This window comes from Geotrypetes seraphini, chromosome 16, assembly GCF_902459505.1.
Source record: "Geotrypetes seraphini chromosome 16, aGeoSer1.1, whole genome shotgun sequence".
NCBI lineage: Eukaryota > Metazoa > Chordata > Amphibia > Gymnophiona > Dermophiidae > Geotrypetes > Geotrypetes seraphini.
Window position 1 is genome coordinate 837,859 of NC_047099.1, and position 19,072 is coordinate 856,930.

Sequence of the window (19,072 nt, forward strand, 5' to 3'; positions counted from 1 at the left end):
GATGGATGTAAGCATGGCTTAATTAGTTGCTAATTGGCGGTTACACTTGGAACTGCTCTTAGTATTTTATAAGAATAGTCTTACTGGGTCAGACCAATGGTCTATCAAACACAGTAGCCCGTTCTCACGGTGGCCAATCCAGATCACTAGTACCTGGCCAAAACCCAAGGAGTAGCAATATTCCGTGCTACTGATACAGGGTAAGCAGTGGCTTCCCACAACCTCTGGCAACGCGTTCCAGAGCTCAACTATTCTCTTGAGTGAAAAAAAGCTTCCTCCTCTTGGTATTAAAAGTATTTTCCTGTAACTTCATCAAGTGTTCCCTAGTTTTTGTAATTTTTGACAGTGAAAAATCGATCCACCTGTATCTGCTCAGGATTTTGTAGACTTCAATCCTATCTCCCCTCAGCCGTCTCTTTTCCAAGATAAAGAAGATGATCATTTATGGGTCTAATTGCCTACAAAGTGTTCACACAGCTACTGTTAGAATATTTCTGCTAAGTTCATGTGATCTTAGTGCCTAATAGCAGATTACTTGGTGGCTTCACGCTTTCAGGGTTTCTGCCCGAGGATGGCTTTGTGTGATCAGAAAGGGCCTCAGCCCCTGCCCTGCCTTCCCAGCTGTTCTCGACTCTAATGGTCTCCGACGTGAGGCCCCAAATGACCTCAACTGCAGCCCTCCAACAGTTGGCCAAAATGCTTTTCAAATCCTGTAAATATGCTCATTTCAGTCTTGTTCGCATGATATCTATAGTAACAGCAAACAATCTCTTAAGTATGTTACTCAGGTAAGAACATAAGAAGTTGCTTTAATGTCCGATACCCAGTCTGAACAAGGTTGAAATCTTGGGGTGCTCAAGTGAAACAAAATGTATCTCAAGAAAGGAAATTAATGTACTGCAATTTTCACCTTCTGTGTCACCAAGAGCTGGGAAGTGTTCCCCAAAATGTGTGCAGAGCAGGGAGTGAACAAATTAAAATTCCCATGACTGGAATAAAATGTTGCAAGGTGGCTATTCTGCTAAACAATCCTGCAGCCGTCTGAATCCAGCTCAAGCTGCAAGTGTGGGGTTGTGGGTTCAAATCCCGCAGCGCCCCAGGTACATTAGATAGAGTGGGAGGCCGCCGGGACAGATAGGGAAACATGCTTGAATACCTGAATAGTTTGTAATCCGCGTAGATAAATATGTGCCACCCTCTTCTCTCCCCTGTGGTTGCAAAAGAGAAAATGATAGCCAGCTTTTCAAAATGATTGGGGGTGCTAAATGAGACACAAGTTACTCCTTCCAGAACTCAGGGAAGGAGCTTGCTCAGTAGTCACTGCACCCAGTGTTGGGATGATGTACTGTGGAAGAGCTCATTTTTCTCCCCAGTCCAGTTACCACATAATATGCAAAAGGCATGGACACTGGATGCGTGTGCACAAGGGTTTGCCCTTTGAGCTCAAAACCCGCTTGTGCTCAGCCTTTGGGTCTTTTTCACGCTACTGCCTTCACTTCACGAGGTGGTGGAGACGAAGACTGTGTCTGAATTCTAGAAATCATATGACAAGCACAGAGAATCTCCAAGGGCTATCGGAGGCTTGGCTGGGCCACTGCATGGGACATGGTTCCATGAGATTGAAATGATCTTTGCACCCAGCTGCACATCACGGGGTCCTCGCATTGTCACACCAGGATCCAGGACTATCCCCAAATCTCCAGCCTGGAACTGGGTAACTTGGCATCCCGTCTAACACACGCCCAGCAATTTCCTTCTCAATGTTACCCTACTCTGGGGCCGATGTACTAAAGTGCTCTAGGCCACCCCTTGATTTACATACACTGCCTCCATTATATGCAAATTTCTTTCATGCATATTCATTGGCAACACAAAAGTGGGATACTCGGGCCACGTTTAAATAATTATCAAATGGAAGAGACTTGGCAGAAGGGCTGCGAGGTAAAATAACATTATTCGCCGATGATGCCAAACTAAGCAACGTAGTGGGCAAAAGCACAACAGACAACATGATGCACGACCTACTCCTACTGGAGCGCTGGTCTATGTCCTGGCAACTCAGCTTCAGTGCCAAAAAATGCAAAGTCATGCACCTGGGCAGCCAAAATCCATGCAAGACTTACACCCTTAATGGCGAGATCCTAACAAGAACTGAAGCAGAACGAGACTTAGGGGTGATCGTCAGTGAGAACATGAAGACTGCCAATCAAGTGGAGCAAGCTTCATCCAAGGCAAGGCAAATCATAGGTTGCATACGCAGGAGTTTCGTCAGCCGTAAGCCTGAAGTCATTATGCCATTGAATAGATCCATGGTGAGGCCCCACCTGGAATACTGTGTGCAATTCTGGAGGCCGCATTACCGTAAGGATGTGCTGAGACTGGAGTCGGTCCAGAAAATGGCCACCCGGATGGTCTCGGGACTCAAGGATCTCCCGTACGAGGAACGGCTGGATAAGTTGCAGCTGTACTCACTCGAGGAACGCAGAGAGAGGGGTGACATGATCAAGACATTCAAGTATCTCACGGGCCGCATCGAGGTGGAAGAAGATATCTTCTTTTTCAAGGGTCCCGCGGCAACAAGGGGGCCTCCGTGGAAAATCAGAGGCGGGAAACTGCACGGGGACACCAGGAAATTCTTTTTCACTGAAAGGGTGGTTGATTGCTGGAATAGTCTTCCACTTCAGATTATTGAGGCCAGCAGCGTGCCTGATTTTAAGGCCAAATGGGATAGACACGTGGGATCTAATCACAGAGAAAGGTAGGGGAGGGTCATTGGGGTGGGCAGACTAGAGGGGCCGTGGCCCTTATCTGTCATCTATTTCTATGAAGTAAATGAAACTTACAAAATCTTCGAAAGCAAAGTCCTGATTAGCATCAGAGCCAGCAAGAGCAATTGAAAGTTCTGTATAAAGAACCTGCTTTGAAATCTCACTACTGCCCTTAAACCTTTGTGAAATCTAAATAAGGGTTTCGTGCTGGGATTTAAATGTAACCTGTGACTTCTCATCATGTTCCCAGTGGAGGTGCACAATATTCTTTGTCTTTTTAGAGCCAAACCTTGTCTTACTTCCAGGGCAAGAACTACAGCTCTCTTTACATGACAACCGCTGTGCTGGGGAATGCCCCGAGTGGGGAGCTGAGCATTGCATGCTTCCCATCCAGGGGGAAGGGTTATAGACAATGCCCCGCTGGGGGCACATTTTTCTCTCGTGTGCAACACGTTCTAAAACCCAATTAATTTCCAGATTTCCAGCTTAGAGGGAATATAGAGTAGTTTATAATGAGATACTTTTTGCATTTTCTTTTGAGACTCATTTCCAAACCAAAGAAATGTGGTGGTGATGGTTTTCTTTTTTTGCTTGTGTGCCAATGTGCAAAGGGAGACGGAGAGAGGTGTGTCTGTGTCTGTGGTGGCAGCATTCAGAGGGTGCTAGGAGACGTCGAGAGTGTGTGTCTGTGTTTGGAGAGCAGCAGGGGCTTTCTGCCAGGCTGTTCCTCTTTGAGATTCAGATACACCTCAGCCCATCCCTTTCTCTGTTCTGCATTTTCAGATGCAAGACACCTGCCAAAAGTGGACACAATGGTGGAGGGATTAACAGAGATTTTGGTTTTGTTTTCAAAAGTTTACATATCGCCTCCTTGATGGACAGGACCAGGAGATGAGATATGAATATCAATGACCCAACTTGCAATCTCATCGCTCTCCTTCCTGTCCTGTTCGAACTGTAGGGTGCAGTAGATTTTATAAGGTTCATTTCTTATCTCCATTGGGCAATTTATCCCATTTTTCTGTTGCCATGTTTATACATTATTTTTTTCATCCTGTTACTCAAGCACCCTTAAGGTAAGGGCCTCTACAAGGTAATGTTCAATTCAGTCTCTATAATGTATGGAAAAGGGAGTGTGACTTGAAAGGGGGGTGGGGGTTCAGGAGAGCATCCCTCTTGCCTTTTGGGGGGGAGGGCCTCCATTGGCAGGAGGGAGGGTGCATCCCTCCTGCCAATTTTCTCTCTTGGGGGGGGATTCTTGATGCCACATTTGTCAGGGAGGGCCATCATCGGTGGTGGGGGATTTTTTTTCTTGTGGGACAGCTATTTTGCACGAGTAACACACAAAATATCTTTACCATTGAAAAAAATACTAGGCAGACCTGTTGGTAACAGTTACCGACAGGTCTAGTTGTCGGCTTTTCTGATAGCTAAACCCCCCTTTTTTTTTAAGCCACGCGATGTTAGTGCATCAGTCGCTTGGCTACTTTGCATGGCTGGATTGGAAAATGGGCAATTGAGGGGGAAGACACGCGGTGGGCTGTTTTGTGCATCGGGTCGGTAAAAGCGAGTCACTGAAGCAGTGAAAACAAGTTTAGCGACGATCGCTGACTTTTAGTGCATCATTTTAGCCCATTGTGTGTTTAACGATCGATGTATTTCAGCTATCGTTGCCCAAAATGGCTAATCACGGTATTTTCCATGGTTTGTAGCAGCCTCCTATCATCATATGTAAACGGATTAAAAGCTCATCAGTATTCAAATGAGTATTCCGCTTGATGCCCAAAATGAAGAGCTAAGAAATATTTCCTCCGCCATCCAAAATGAAAGAGACTCACCTCCTGGGCATTGATGCCATGGAAGTATGGAAGTGGCTCTAGCATGTCTCCCCTCTTTCTTCCAAAGTCTGTCCTCATCTGCTTTATCATGAAGACCACTTCCTCTAGTCCAACTCAATCCTATTTATAGCTTTTTGAAAGTGAGGTCTCATCAGAGTCTTATACAGAGGCACTATCACCTCCTTTGACCTGTGGCTATTCCATTCCTTAAGATCATCAGCTATCCACCTGTTTATAGAAAGTAGCATCACAGTAAATCGTTTTACTGGTGTTCCCTGCACTTGTTTGCTGTGGCTTTGAGCACTTCCTTAGAGACTCTGTTGGTTAGTGTATTATTATTTTAATTAATTTGTAATTGTTTGGGTTAGTGGTATCCACCTGTTTATAGAAAGTACAATCAGAGTAAATAATTTTAAAAACAAATATTCTCATATTGAGACAAACCGAAGGTCCATCACGCTCAGTGTCCTGTTTCCAACAGTGGCCAACCCAGGTCCCAAGTACCAGGCAGAAACCCAAAGAGTAACAACAACATTCCAGAACTGAGATTGTGATGTCATAATGCCTCATGTCACCAATGCCTAACAGCCAACCTCATCAGTGATGTCACAATTGCTCGATTGTCCTAGACTTGGCTCACATAAGAGCTAAAAAGAAATATAAATATAAATACCAATAACAACGATAATCCAAACTATATAAAATTGGTATTAATGGTGATGATCTGTCCTTAGATAACCCTGGAGATGATAAGAAAAATATGCTTCCCAAGATAAAAGGAATTAAAGAAAAACAAGATAAATAAACGGATCAATCAGTACGGGCCCAGTGCCCTCGTTATAACCGTTGGCCCCGGGCAGGTGTTTATGAAGTGACAAGCACTTAGAAATAAATCTAAATAAACCCTGCCCCGTACATCATATTATCCTTATATTGTATGTAATTTGTATACAAAAATATAAATGTACGTTACAAGATAATCGGGAGCACAATCATCCCCAGATTAAAGCAAAAGGAGAGAAAATCACCCCAAAGAAAATCTCCCTAGAACCTAATATATAAAAAAAAACACACAAAATGTGAAAATGAAAAAACCAAAATACAAAAAGTGACAAAAATCGTCAAAAAACCAAAACAGATATAAGTATCAATATGATCTCCTCAGTCTCATCCATCAAACCACAGCGCAGTGAGCCCTGTGTACCTGTCACAAATAGTTCGTGAAAATAATAAAAAATGTGAAAAACAGTGAAAAGTACTTAGCTCAGTAAATCCAAAGCGGGACAAAGTTCAAAGTTCAATCATCGCTGTTCAATTCCACTCGTTAATCAGTCCCGCTCGTATGAGTTCACTCAATGAAGAGTCATAACTGTTGGTCCATTCGCCGTTATACTTAAATCGCTCAGTCCCATGCAGTCAAAAGGGCTGTTCAATAATATTCACTACACATTTAACTCACTCTTCAATGATGTTCACTACTCGTTTTGCTCGCTCGACAGGTCCTGTTTCAATGTCCTCATCAGGAGGGAGCAAGAAAATCAAAAAGATTAGTAAACTGACTGAAAATTCTAACACCGAGTCCTAAAATATATAAAGGACAGAGTAATCCTCGGCAGCGGCACAATCAAGCTGCTTTGACCTTTATCTTGTTTTTCTTTAATTCCTTTTATCTTGGGAAGCATATTTTTCTTATCATCTCCAGGGTTATCTAAGGACAGATCATCACCATTAATACCAATTTTATATAGTTCACATAAGAGCTGCCATACTGGGACAGACAGAAGGTCCATCAAGCCCAGTATCCTGTTTCCAACAGTGGCCAACCCAGGTCCCAAGTACCAGGCAGAAACCCAAAGACTAACAACAACATTCCAGAACTGAGATTGTGATGTCATAATGCCTCATGTCACCAATGCCTGAGAGCCAGCCTAATCAGTGATGTCACAATTGCTCGATTGTCCTAGACTTGGCTCACTTAAGAGCTGCCATACTGGGACAGACAGAAGGTCCATCAAGCCCAGTATCCTGTTTCCAACAGTGGCCAACCCAGGTCCCAAGTACCAGGCAGAAACCCAAAGAGTAACAACAACATTCCAGAACTGAGATTGTGATGTCATAATGCCTCATGTCACCAATGCCTGAGAGCCAGCCTAATCAGTGATGTCACAATTGCTCGATTGTCCTAGACTTGCCTCACTTAAGAGCTGCCATACTGGGACAGACAGAAGGTCCATCAAGCCCAGTATCCTGTTTCCAACAGTGGCCAACCCAGGTCCCAAGTACCAGGCAGAAACCCAAAGAGTAACAACAACATTCCAGAACTGAGATTGTGATGTCATAATGCCTCATGTCACCAATGCCTGAGAGCCAGCCTAATCAGTGATGTCACAATTGCTCGATTGTCCTAGACTTGGCTCACTTAAGAGCTGCCATACTGGGACAGACAGAAGGTCCATCAAGCCCAGTATCCTGTTTCCAACAGTGGCCAACCCAGGTCCCAAGTACCAGGCAGAAACCCAAAGACTAACAACAACATTCCAGAACTGAGATTGTGATGTCATAATGCCTCATGTCACCAATGCCTGAGAGCCAGCCTAATCAGTGATGTCACAATTGCTCGATTGTCCTAGACTTGGCTCACTTAAGAGCTGCCATACTGGGACAGACAGAAGGTCCATCAAGCCCAGTATCCTGTTTCCAACAGTGGCCAACCCAGGTCCCAAGTACCAGGCAGAAACCCAAAGAGTAACAACAACATTCCAGAACTGAGATTGTGATGTCATAATGCCTCATGTCACCAATGCCTGAGAGCCAGCCTAATCAGTGATGTCACAATTGCTCGATTGTCCTAGACTTGGCTCACTTAAGAGCTGCCATACTGGGACAGACAGAAGGTCCATCAAGCCCAGTATCCTGTTTCCAACAGTGGCCAACCCAGGTCCCAAGTACCAGGCAGAAACCCAAAGACTAACAACAACATTCCAGAACTGAGATTGTGATGTCATAATGCCTCATGTCACCAATGCCTGAGAGCCAGCCTAATCAGTGATGTCACAATTGCTCGATTGTCCTAGACTTGGCTCACTTAAGAGCTGCCATACTGGGACAGACAGAAGGTCCATCAAGCCCAGTATCCTGTTTCCAACAGTGGCCAACCCAGGTCCCAAGTACCAGGCAGAAACCCAAAGAGTAACAACAACATTCCAGAACTGAGATTGTGATGTCATAATGCCTCATGTCACCAATGCCTGAGAGCCAGCCTAATCAGTGATGTCACAATTGCTCGATTGTCCTAGACTTGGCTCACATAAGAGCTGCCATACTGGGACAGACAGAAGGTCCATCAAGCCCAGTATCCTGTTTCCAACAGTGGCCAACCCAGGTCCCAAGTACCAGGCAGAAACCCAAAGACTAACAACAACATTCCAGAACTGAGATTGTGATGTCATAATGCCTCATGTCACCAATGCCTGAGAGCCAGCCTAATCAGTGATGTCACAATTGCTCGATTGTCCTAGACTTGGCTCACTTAAGAGCTGCCATACTGGGACAGACAGAAGGTCCATCAAGCCCAGTATCCTGTTTCCAACAGTGGCCAACCCAGGTCCCAAGTACCAGGCAGAAACCCAAAGACTAACAACAACATTCCAGAACTGAGATTGTGATGTCATAATGCCTCATGTCACCAATGCCTGAGAGCCAGCCTAATCAGTGATGTCACAATTGCTCGATTGTCCTAGACTTGGCTCACTTAAGAGCTGCCATACTGGGACAGACAGAAGGTCCATCAAGCCCAGTATCCTGTTTCCAACAGTGGCCAACCCAGGTCCCAAGTACCAGGCAGAAACCCAAAGACTAACAACAACATTCCAGAACTGAGATTGTGATGTCATAATGCCTCATGTCACCAATGCCTGAGAGCCAGCCTAATCAGTGATGTCACAATTGCTCGATTGTCCTAGACTTGGCTCACTTAAGAGCTGCCATACTGGGACAGACAGAAGGTCCATCAAGCCCAGTATCCTGTTTCCAACAGTGGCCAACCCAGGTCCCAAGTACCAGGCAGAAACCCAAAGACTAACAACAACATTCCAGAACTGAGATTGTGATGTCATAATGCCTCATGTCACCAATGCCTGAGAGCCAGCCTAATCAGTGATGTCACAATTGCTCGATTGTCCTAGACTTGCCTCACTTAAGAGCTGCCATACTGGGACAGACAGAAGGTCCATCAAGCCCAGTATCCTGTTTCCAACAGTGGCCAACCCAGGTCCCAAGTACCAGGCAGAAACCCAAAGAGTAACAACAACATTCCAGAACTGAGATTGTGATGTCATAATGCCTCATGTCACCAATGCCTGAGAGCCAGCCTAATCAGTGATGTCACAATTGCTCGATTGTCCTAGACTTGGCTCACTTAAGAGCTGCCATACTGGGACAGACAGAAGGTCCATCAAGCCCAGTATCCTGTTTCCAACAGTGGCCAACCCAGGTCCCAAGTACCAGGCAGAAACCCAAAGACTAACAACAACATTCCAGAACTGAGATTGTGATGTCATAATGCCTCATGTCACCAATGCCTGAGAGCCAGCCTAATCAGTGATGTCACAATTGCTCGATTGTCCTAGACTTGGCTCACTTAAGAGCTGCCATACTGGGACAGACAGAAGGTCCATCAAGCCCAGTATCCTGTTTCCAACAGTGGCCAACCCAGGTCCCAAGTACCAGGCAGAAACCCAAAGAGTAACAACAACATTCCAGAACTGAGATTGTGATGTCATAATGCCTCATGTCACCAATGCCTGAGAGCCAGCCTAATCAGTGATGTCACAATTGCTCGATTGTCCTAGACTTGGCTCACATAAGAGCTGCCATACTGGGACAGACAGAAGGTCCATCAAGCCCAGTATCCTGTTTCCAACAGTGGCCAACCCAGGTCCCAAGTACCAGGCAGAAACCCAAAGACTAACAACAACATTCCAGAACTGAGATTGTGATGTCATAATGCCTCATGTCACCAATGCCTGAGAGCCAGCCTAATCAGTGATGTCACAATTGCTCGATTGTCCTAGACTTGGCTCACTTAAGAGCTGCCATACTGGGACAGACAGAAGGTCCATCAAGCCCAGTATCCTGTTTCCAACAGTGGCCAACCCAGGTCCCAAGTACCAGGCAGAAACCCAAAGACTAACAACAACATTCCAGAACTGAGATTGTGATGTCATAATGCCTCATGTCACCAATGCCTGAGAGCCAGCCTAATCAGTGATGTCACAATTGCTCGATTGTCCTAGACTTGGCTCACTTAAGAGCTGCCATACTGGGACAGACAGAAGGTCCATCAAGCCCAGTATCCTGTTTCCAACAGTGGCCAACCCAGGTCCCAAGTACCAGGCAGAAACCCAAAGACTAACAACAACATTCCAGAACTGAGATTGTGATGTCATAATGCCTCATGTCACCAATGCCTGAGAGCCAGCCTAATCAGTGATGTCACAATTGCTCGATTGTCCTAGACTTGCCTCACTTAAGAGCTGCCATACTGGGACAGACAGAAGGTCCATCAAGCCCAGTATCCTGTTTCCAACAGTGGCCAACCCAGGTCCCAAGTACCAGACAGAAACCCAAAGAGTAGCAACAACATTCCAGAACTGAGATTGTGATGTCATAATGCCTCATGTCACCAATGCCTGAGAGCCAGCCTCATCAGTGATGTCACAATTGCTCGATTGTCCTAGACTTGGCTCACATAAGAGCTGCCATACTGGGACAGACCGAAGGTCCATCAAGCCCAATATCCCAAGTACCTAGCCAGATCCCAATAAGTAAAACAGATTTATGAAGCTTATCCTAGAAATAGGCAGTGTGGCACAGTAGTTAAAGCTACAGCCTCAGCACCCTGAAGTTGTGGTTCAAACCCACGCTGCTCCTTAATTCCCCCCCCCCCCCCCTTGCCGCAGGTCCATTAGATAGTTTTTGAGCCCACCAGGACAGAGAAAAATGCTTCAGTACCTGAATAAAGTCATGTAAACCCTTCTGAGCTCCCCTGGGAGAAAGGTATAAAAAAAAATGGAATAAATAAATAACAGTTTATAGGCTTTTCTTTTAGAAAATTATCCAAACTTTTTTTTTTTTAAATCCTGTTAAGCTAATTGATTTTCCCATATTCAGTTTCTTTTCAATGTTTTATTGATCTTCAGGTTTGAGGTCTCCAGTCTAGAATTTCTAGATCAGGTTTGGTTTTAAGTCTCAGCCACATATCTCAGAGGGAATTGCTTGCTGTGTCCTCATCGATTCCAGGCCGCTTTTTTAGACATGGAAATCTGTCCCTCTTGTTTGAGTATGTTTATTGAAAAACAAAGACAGGAACAGACAAAAGAGAGCTGTCTGAGTCTGTCATTCAGTCCCTTCCTCTGCCTTTCTAGTGCAGACTGCTTAACCCAGCCCCGGCCACAGACAGAGATGTCCTCCTCTTCCCAACACACCCTGAAAGACCCCAGTGTGCTGCTGTCATTCCCAGCCGTTCTTCAGAACTGGATAGGACTGCAGGTGAGTAGTGGAGGATCTGGTTCCCCCTCAGGTGGAGGAAGTGTCTTTGCTGGGTTTCTCGGGAAACTTTCTAAAATGTAGCGATGATGTTGCTGGAGTGGATGGAAGGGAATGCACAGATTCCTGTTTAATTAATTTCTGCTGATGAGGGGAAAGGATGAACCACATTTTCCAGACTTGGGTGTATAAGTGATGTTTAAGGATCTGTTTGCTCTGTGCATCGTTAAACTTTGACAATGGGAACTATTCTGACTTTTAAGAACATAAGAACAGCTGCTGCTGGGTCAGACCAGTGGTCCATCGTGCCCAGCAGTCTGCTCACATGGCGGCCCTATTTGGGTCTAGCCTTACTTGCGTATGTTCTGTTCCAGTAGAAACTTATGCAACCTTGTTTTGAATCCCTGCTAGAAATTCTGTACCCAGCCTCTGGACACATGCTGTAACATAACACTGATAACATATTCCAAGGGGAAACAAACTATTTCTTTCATTTATTTTTGTTTACAAAGATGTGCAAAGGAGCTCCTCTCCCTCCTCCTTCTTCAAAAGCACCAGAGAGAGTCAGGATGGACTTTACTCCTACTTCAGAGAACTTACATCTTGGAGATGCTCCTGCCAGACATAAGATGTCCCCCACCATCTACAAAAAGGTAAGACATTTGTATCTCTCGGCTATAAGACAAGCAACCTTCAAAATCAGCACCAGCGAGCAGCGTCAGACCTGTCACACCGAAGATGCTGCAAAACAAAAGATCTCAAACCCCCAAACTCAGGCCTCTTCTCTACAACAACCCAAGAAAACAGAAATTTGATTGCCCTAGGACTAAAAGAGGCATCTCCGACTTCCCCCTTCCCCTACCCTAAGCTAAGCCAGACCTCAGATGCATCCCTCCAAACCAGAGTATGCTGGGCTTTTCTCTCCCCACCCATCAGCAGAATGATGGGGCAGCCCCATCCCCAACACATCAGCCTCTTTTGAGGATCAGGGAACAGAGCGGTAACATCCAGGGGCGGTTCCGACACCCACTCACCTCAATAAGAGGGTCACAGTCTGAACTGTGCGGGGAGTGCGTTCCTAATCTCATAGGGAGCCATCCTTAAGGGCGAAGTAACCAGTGAGGGACCTGCCTCTTCAAACACCACACCTCCTAGGACTTGCAATTAGAATATACCTCTCTATAAATCCCTCCAAATAAACAGACAAAGCCCAAGAAGTCTGTGCGTGCAGTCCAACACCAGAGAAAAAGAAACAGAATTGCATTTCTTTTTGTATCCTACCAGCTCCTGAGAACAAGGGTGTTGCATGTTCAAATGCAAAATTATTTCCTACCATTACTGGCTCTATAGTCCATCTCTCCCCCGTTTTGCAGGGGCCTAGTTCCTATACGCATCTCTTTGCAGAGTACAAAGGGAAATGCATTTGTGCGTCGAACCTGGCTTCAAGGATCCTACATAGTTTGCAGCACCAGCTGCCATTTCTCTTTTTTCCTCTGGATTTGACAGTTTTTCCTGCTCATTCTTTTGGGGAAAGTCTTTGATTTGCTCTCTGTGAAATGCGCATCTCTTCTAATCTAATCTAGTCTTCAGTTTATATACCGGGACATCTTCCATTGGAGCTTGACTCGGTTTACAAGTGGTCAGAGACCAGAAAACATAAAAATGAGCAGATAGACTTAACTAATCCCTTTTCTCCTATCATAGTAAAAGTCCTTGCAATGTTGGTAAACCCTTTAGATATTGTGAGAGCAGCAAAGTTTTTAAGGTTTTACAAAACCATTGCAACTGACCTTTCGATCTCATAGTCAGGAAATCCATTCCAAATCTCTACCAACATGAAAGCAAAGGACTGACTCATTTTATTCCCTTAAAAGAAGGGAACGATAATTTATACCTTTGTGTGTTCCTCAGGTAGCAAGATCTGAGAGTATTCCAGTGTAGAGGGATCAAATATTCCATAGAGAAGTTTAAAACCACCTGCACATTTGAACTGAATCCTAAAACAGATTGGAATCCAATACAACTTTCTGAGCAAAGGAGAGACACAATCGTACTTTCATTTCTCCAAAATAAGTTTATCATGAAAACATTTTGCTAAATCCTCTACTGTTGGGCTACAGATTTGCTTTGGTTTTGTGCTCGCTGGAATTAGAGAGCACCAGAGCTTTGATTGTCATAGTTAGCTATCTTAATGCCATAATAGTTTTTTTCTGGCAGTCCTGAGCTCTAGGCTGTATTTCCTGATGTTAACCCTCCAGGTCATCTTATCAATGCCTATATTAGTTTTTTTCCCCATTTGCGTTCTAATCTTCTGCACACCTGTACCAGGGTGTCTTCCATGTATAACTCACCAATTTAGATAAAGATTGATAAGTCCTTTCTGATAGTCCCTTCCAATCTTTCCAGATACTTTCTGACAATTTATCAGAGGAGAAGTTGGAACCAAAAAAGATCTGAGCTGATCTTTTTTCTAATGGTTATGGTTCGCTTCTGCTGTGCGTAATCACTAATAGGAGACATGAAAATTGTTAGGCAGAATTCCCCGAGAAAGTGATCTGATCAGCAGACGTTGAGCATAGTTTGTTGATGCATGTGATCCGTAAAACTAATAAGATCTAACATATGACCTCTCATGTGTAATGACTTTTGTAGGTAAAGCTAGACCAAGAGAATTCAGAAATGAGATAAAATCTGAAGTGTCTTTGTTGGCTGTGTCATCTAAGTCTAAGTTAATGTCTCCAATAACCTGGGATACTTCAACACAGTATCCGTTATAGTATTAGAAATAAGTTCAATACAATCCTTCCAAAGTACAGGAGGGCGATATAACAGGAATATTCCCAAGGGATCTTGAGCTAACTCATCTTTAAGTGACAGTATCATTTTCTAGTGCAGGGTATCAGTAAGGTGAACATTAAAAAGTGACCAGTAGTTCAGTCCCAATCCCCCATCCCGTTTATCCCTCCTAGAGGTAAAAATACTATGAAAAACCCTGTGGGCAAAGCTCGTTTTGGATAAAAAGATCCCTCTGAGCAATCCAAGTCTCAGTATCTGAAATTAAACCCTAATTATCTGCTGGTACTGGAGTAAAAGATTCAGCACTTCCTGTTGGATAACGGAACAGATTTAAGTGCATTCTGATTCCTACAAAAAGTTGACCTTCTACAATCATTTTTTCTATTTCTAACCACTACTGGAATTCTCTGACCTAAGCAGATGTTATTGCTCAAACAATGTTCTAGTGGGGTAGAAAGAGAAATTGTGGATGAACGTGGTAAATTAAAGTTTGAGATGAGTAACAAACATAGTACCCATAACACTGAATCTATAGAAACATAGAAATAAACGGCAGATAAGGGCCCACGGCCCATCTAGTCTGTCCACCTTAATGTCCCTCCCCTACCTTTGCCCTGTGAAGAGATCCCATGTGCCGATCCCATTTGGCCTTAAAATCAGGCACGCTGCTGGCCTCAATCACCTGTAGTGGAAGACTATTCCAGCGATCAACCACTCTTTCAGTGAAAAAGAATTTCCTGGTGTCACCTCGTAGTTTCCCGCCCCTGATTTTCAACGGATGCCCTCTTGTTGTCGTGGGACCCTTGAAAAAGAAGATATCTTCCTCCGCCTCGATGCGGCCCGTAAGATACTTGAACGTCTCGATCATGTCCCCCCTCTCTCTGCGCTCCTCGAGCAAGTATAGCTGTAATTTGTCAAGCCGTTTTTCGTATGGTAGATCCTTGAGTCCCGAGACCATCCGGGTGGCCATTCTTTGCACCGACTCCAGTCTCAGCACATCCTTGCGATAATGCGGCCTCCAGAATTGCACACAGTATTCCAGTATCCTAAAACCAAGCTTGTCACTCATGTCTAAAAGTGAGTGGGGTCAGCTTCCACACTGAGCCGTGTGAGAGGCTGGAAAGCCAAAAAAAGGTATGAGAATATGTGAAGCAAGCTCCCACACCAGATGAAAATGCTTCAGACTAACAAGCTTTTAAAAAAAGGTATGAGAATAGGAGGAGAAGGAAAATGCATTTCTGTTTCTAGTTTTTTGGGCAGTCTGGCTTCTTGGGGGTTCCCGTTTTTTTTGTCTGCCCATTTCTTTCTAAGTTGTGGTGTGGCTCTGCCCAGACTCTGCTAGCATGTAGGGCTGGATCTCATTGTGGTGCTGAATTGGTTTTTGCTATGGAAAGGTCTCTTTTTTCTCTCTCTATGCAGTCCGTCAAGCCTCTGATTGAGAAGCGACGCCGTGCTCGGATCAATGCCAGCCTGGGCCAGCTGAAGCAGCTTCTTCTGCAGATGCCCCTGGCACAGGTGAGGAGACTGGGAAATCACACAAGGGCTTTTTGCTTCTTTTCTCTCTCTAATTTATCCCATGAAGTTGCTCTTGACCTTGGATCCCTGAGCCCTTCACTCCTGACCAGAGCTGCTTGTGCTGTGACTGAGCCTTTTTGCTCTATTTTTAATCTCCAGAACTCAAGGACTTGCAGACTGGAAAAGGCCGATATCCTAGAACTGACTGTAAGGCAGATGGAAAAGCTGAAGACATCAGGTACAGGCCACTTTACTTTGCCCTCAATAATCCTGTATTTACCGCACACTAGAAACTTGGCCCAGAGGAAATTCAGGTGTTTTCATAGCTGGGAAAAGCTGCCACAAGCTGCAGTTTCTGTGGTACCCAGAGGGCGAGGGAGAAACGAGAGCTTGTGGAAGAGGATACTGATGTTGCATACGAGCTTGCTTTCCTCATTGTGCTTTTTTCCCTCCTTTCTTTTTCCACCCCAGGGCAAGACTTCATGGCTGGATTCAGTCACTGTCGTAGGGCCGTGACAGCATTCCTGGACTCTGCTGCCACTCTCGACTCCTGTGTGAAATCCCAGATTCTGGCCCATCTGGAGCTGGCCCAGACCAACCCTGCTCTTACTGGCACTGGTTCCAGTCACTGTGCAGATGCTAAGGCATGGGGGGAGAAGGGACAGCCGATTGCTTCTGCGCTTCGGGAAGAGAAAGCACAGGAAGTGTGTGAGCAGGGTCCTCCTCTGGGACTGGCCAGGAATATTCCGCATCAGTCCTACTCTACCCCAATCTGGCACAGTCCTACCTGTGTGCCACAGTGGCCCTCTCAGTACTATACCTCTGCTGCCAGTCTTCCTTCATACTCTTCTGCAACATGCCATCTGGCATGTTGGAGGTCAGTCTCTGCCCCTGGTATCTTGCTTCCTGTATGGAGACCTTGGTAAGACTAGTTCAAGATGATGTTTATAAAGTTCCCTTTCTATAAACTCCAATTGTAAACCTTCCTTCAAGGGGTTTTAAAGCTGAAGATGAGGTGGACAGTTACTAGTTCCATATTACAACTATAGACCTCACTAGGACAGGTCTTGACCAAATTAAATGCCCTCTATCAAATTTATGCCGATTACATCTGTTTTTTCGTTCCAGCTGAAAACAGAGACAATCAAGTAAAGAGTAGATTGATGGTCTGTATGGATGAGATCAAGAAGTGGATGGCTAGAAATATGTTGGCGTTAACCCTAGACAATGAAGAGAAAAGATCAGATTACATGAGATTGTTAAATGTCTATCCAGGTGTACACCAAGCAATGGATGATCAGATCTTGAATGTTAACAGTGCTTTCCTACAATAAAACCAATGCAGATAGCGATCCCAAGTCTTGTCATTACAAAGTTAGATTTTTGTGATGTCTTGTTTCTGGGAATCACAGGTTGTGCAAAACACAGCGGCAAGGATGATCACAGGGGTCGTCTCCTTATGAGCACATCGCTCCATTGGCTGCCTATTGCATATACGATCTGGACAGTTAGATATCGTGTACTGTATGGAGAAGTGCCACAGTACTTGCTTGGCAGTCTGCAATGAAACTGTCCCTTGGCCAAAATTAAGATTTTGGATCATTCAGAAAAACTACTGAACACTCATTTATTTGTAAAAGCCTTCTATTAATAAGGATTGCTTGTAGGTCGTACGTTTACTTTGTAATCTGCCTAGTTGATATGTGGAATACAAATTTTTTAAATAAATATTGTTTTTCAGAGTTTCATTTTGATTCCTAATTCTTTCAAGCGCTATTTTGTGATTGGCTCTACATTTATGGTAATTGGACTCTGTAAATTAGAGAATGGTGACCTTGTGCTATTTAGAGTCACTTAACAGGCACTGGCTGTCCACATGAGGCAAAGCAGTCCAGGAGGCCCAAGGTAAGTTCTGGCCATAACTGCAATGCCAAAATCCAAATAATCAAGAGCGCAGCCTTCACGATGGTCCCCATCATAACTGGATTACTGTAAGGTGCTGTATTTGGGTTGTCCTGACCAGCTGAAGAAAAGGTTACAGTCATTACCAAATGTTGTAACATAGAGTATGACGGCAGAAAAGGGCCGTCAGCCCAACAAGTCTGCCCACTCAAAGAACCCTCCCCCTAAGCATTTTCCCGGAGTGATATTTTGGAAAAGGTAAATTGAAAGAATCCCTCCTTTATCCATGAGCTTGAATTGCCTTCCTATTCAGGCAAGATGCTATTTTAAGACAAGTCTTTTTAATTTAAGATTTAACAAGCCACTCACTGGATTGTCAACAAAAATAACACAGACACATTGGAAATTCTAGACCAGGGGTAGGCAATTCCGGTCCTTGAGAGCCACAGGCAGGTCAGGTTTTCAGATTATCCACAATGAACACATACGAGACAGATTTGCATCTCAAGGAGGCAGTGCCTGCAAATCCATCTCATGGAGATCTTGTGGCTCTCGAGGACTGGAATTGCCTACTCCTGGTTTAGAACAAATGGACCTCTAGTCTTCCAAGTGTTTCTGATGTTACAATGGGTGATCATCTGGCATCCAGTGATCACTGCATGGTAAGGTTTAATATTAAGATGGGTATTAAAGAGGGCTCATTCAAAAATAAAGATTCTAGACTTTTAAAAAATCTAACTAACAGATGGGGATAATGTCAAGGAATTGTTGTCTGGATGGGAACGTCTGCAAGTAGAAATGCAGTGGGCAAAACTGAAAGGGCAACAAATCTTTTCGTGAGGCAAGTAAGTAAAAGTAAGAGGAAAAGGGAGAACCAGGCAAAGCTCCGGTCCAGGCCATGCTGCAAGAACTCCAAGATGTGCAAAGGGGAACCATGCCACGCACGGAACACCTCTCCTCAAAAATACCCCAAACTCACACAAAAGCCCAAGAGATGGAAAGTCTCTGAGAACCCAAGAGAGTGAAGATCACCTTATCTGAATAACCTTTCTTACTTAGACGTTCCTTTTCAAGAGCCAAACTGTAAGGCAAAAGGGACCCGGATTGAACATGGGAATGGAACCCTGAGTTAGAAAGTTGAGTGAGAGGAGCAGTGGAAGAGGATCTTCCTTGAGAAGACAAATCAGATCCACGTACCACGGGCACCTGGGCAATCTGGAGCCATCAGGATCACACAGCCTGCGTGTCTAGCAATGTGAAGGATTCTGCCCATCAGTGACCATGGAGGAAAGACATACAGCAGGCCGTCCATCAGCCAAGCACCCTTGGCCTGGTAATCCCTGCGCCAACTGAAGAACCTCGGCACTTTGGCATTGACACTCGAGGCCATCAGATCCATGATCGGCCACCCCCATAATTGAACAATCACTTCGAAGACTTCTAGACAGACACCACTCTCCGGGATTCAGCACATAACAACTGAGTAAGTCCACTAGACATTGTCTGCTCCCACTACGTGAGAAGCCAAGATGTCCAGAAGATGAATCGCTGCCCATTCCTTGACAAGAGACATCTCCTGTGCTACCAGATTACTCTTGGTTCCCCCCTGACGACTGACGTAAGCCACCGCCGTGGCATTGTCTGAAAAAACCCGAACCGACTTGCCCTTCAACAATACATAGAAAGCTAGTAACAACAACTGAATGG

The 19,072-nt window shown here is 44.8% G+C and overlaps 1 protein-coding gene across 2 annotated transcripts; it reads left to right on the forward strand.

Annotated features, from left to right (window-relative positions):
* Positions 1 to 3,538: 3,538 nt before the first annotated feature.
* On the forward strand, positions 3,539 to 17,161 carry LOC117350756 (transcription factor HES-2-like). Of its 2 annotated transcripts, XM_033925313.1 has the most exons (6): positions 3,539 to 3,844; positions 11,032 to 11,155; positions 11,665 to 11,805; positions 15,368 to 15,463; positions 15,623 to 15,701; positions 15,935 to 17,161. In XM_033925313.1, the coding sequence occupies exons 1-6, from the start codon at positions 3,798 to 3,800 to the stop codon at positions 16,387 to 16,389; spliced, it is 942 nt and encodes a 313-aa protein (XP_033781204.1). In that variant the 5' UTR covers positions 3,539 to 3,797; the 3' UTR covers positions 16,390 to 17,161. The 2 variants fall into 2 exon arrangements, with proteins under 2 accessions (XP_033781204.1, XP_033781205.1); XM_033925314.1 differs by lacking the exon at positions 11,032 to 11,155.
* The last annotated feature ends 1,911 nt before the right edge of the window (positions 17,162 to 19,072 follow it).

Coding starts and splice junctions, on each gene's coding strand:
- LOC117350756 (XM_033925313.1), top strand. CDS start 3,798: ATGTTTATACATTATTTTTTTCATCCTGTTACTCAAGCACCCTTAAG. Junction 11,156..11,664: donor AGAACTGGATAGGACTGCAG/GTGAGTAGTGGA, acceptor TTGTTTACAAAG/ATGTGCAAAGGAGCTCCTCT. Junction 15,702..15,934: donor GGAAAAGCTGAAGACATCAG/GTACAGGCCACT, acceptor TTTCCACCCCAG/GGCAAGACTTCATGGCTGGA.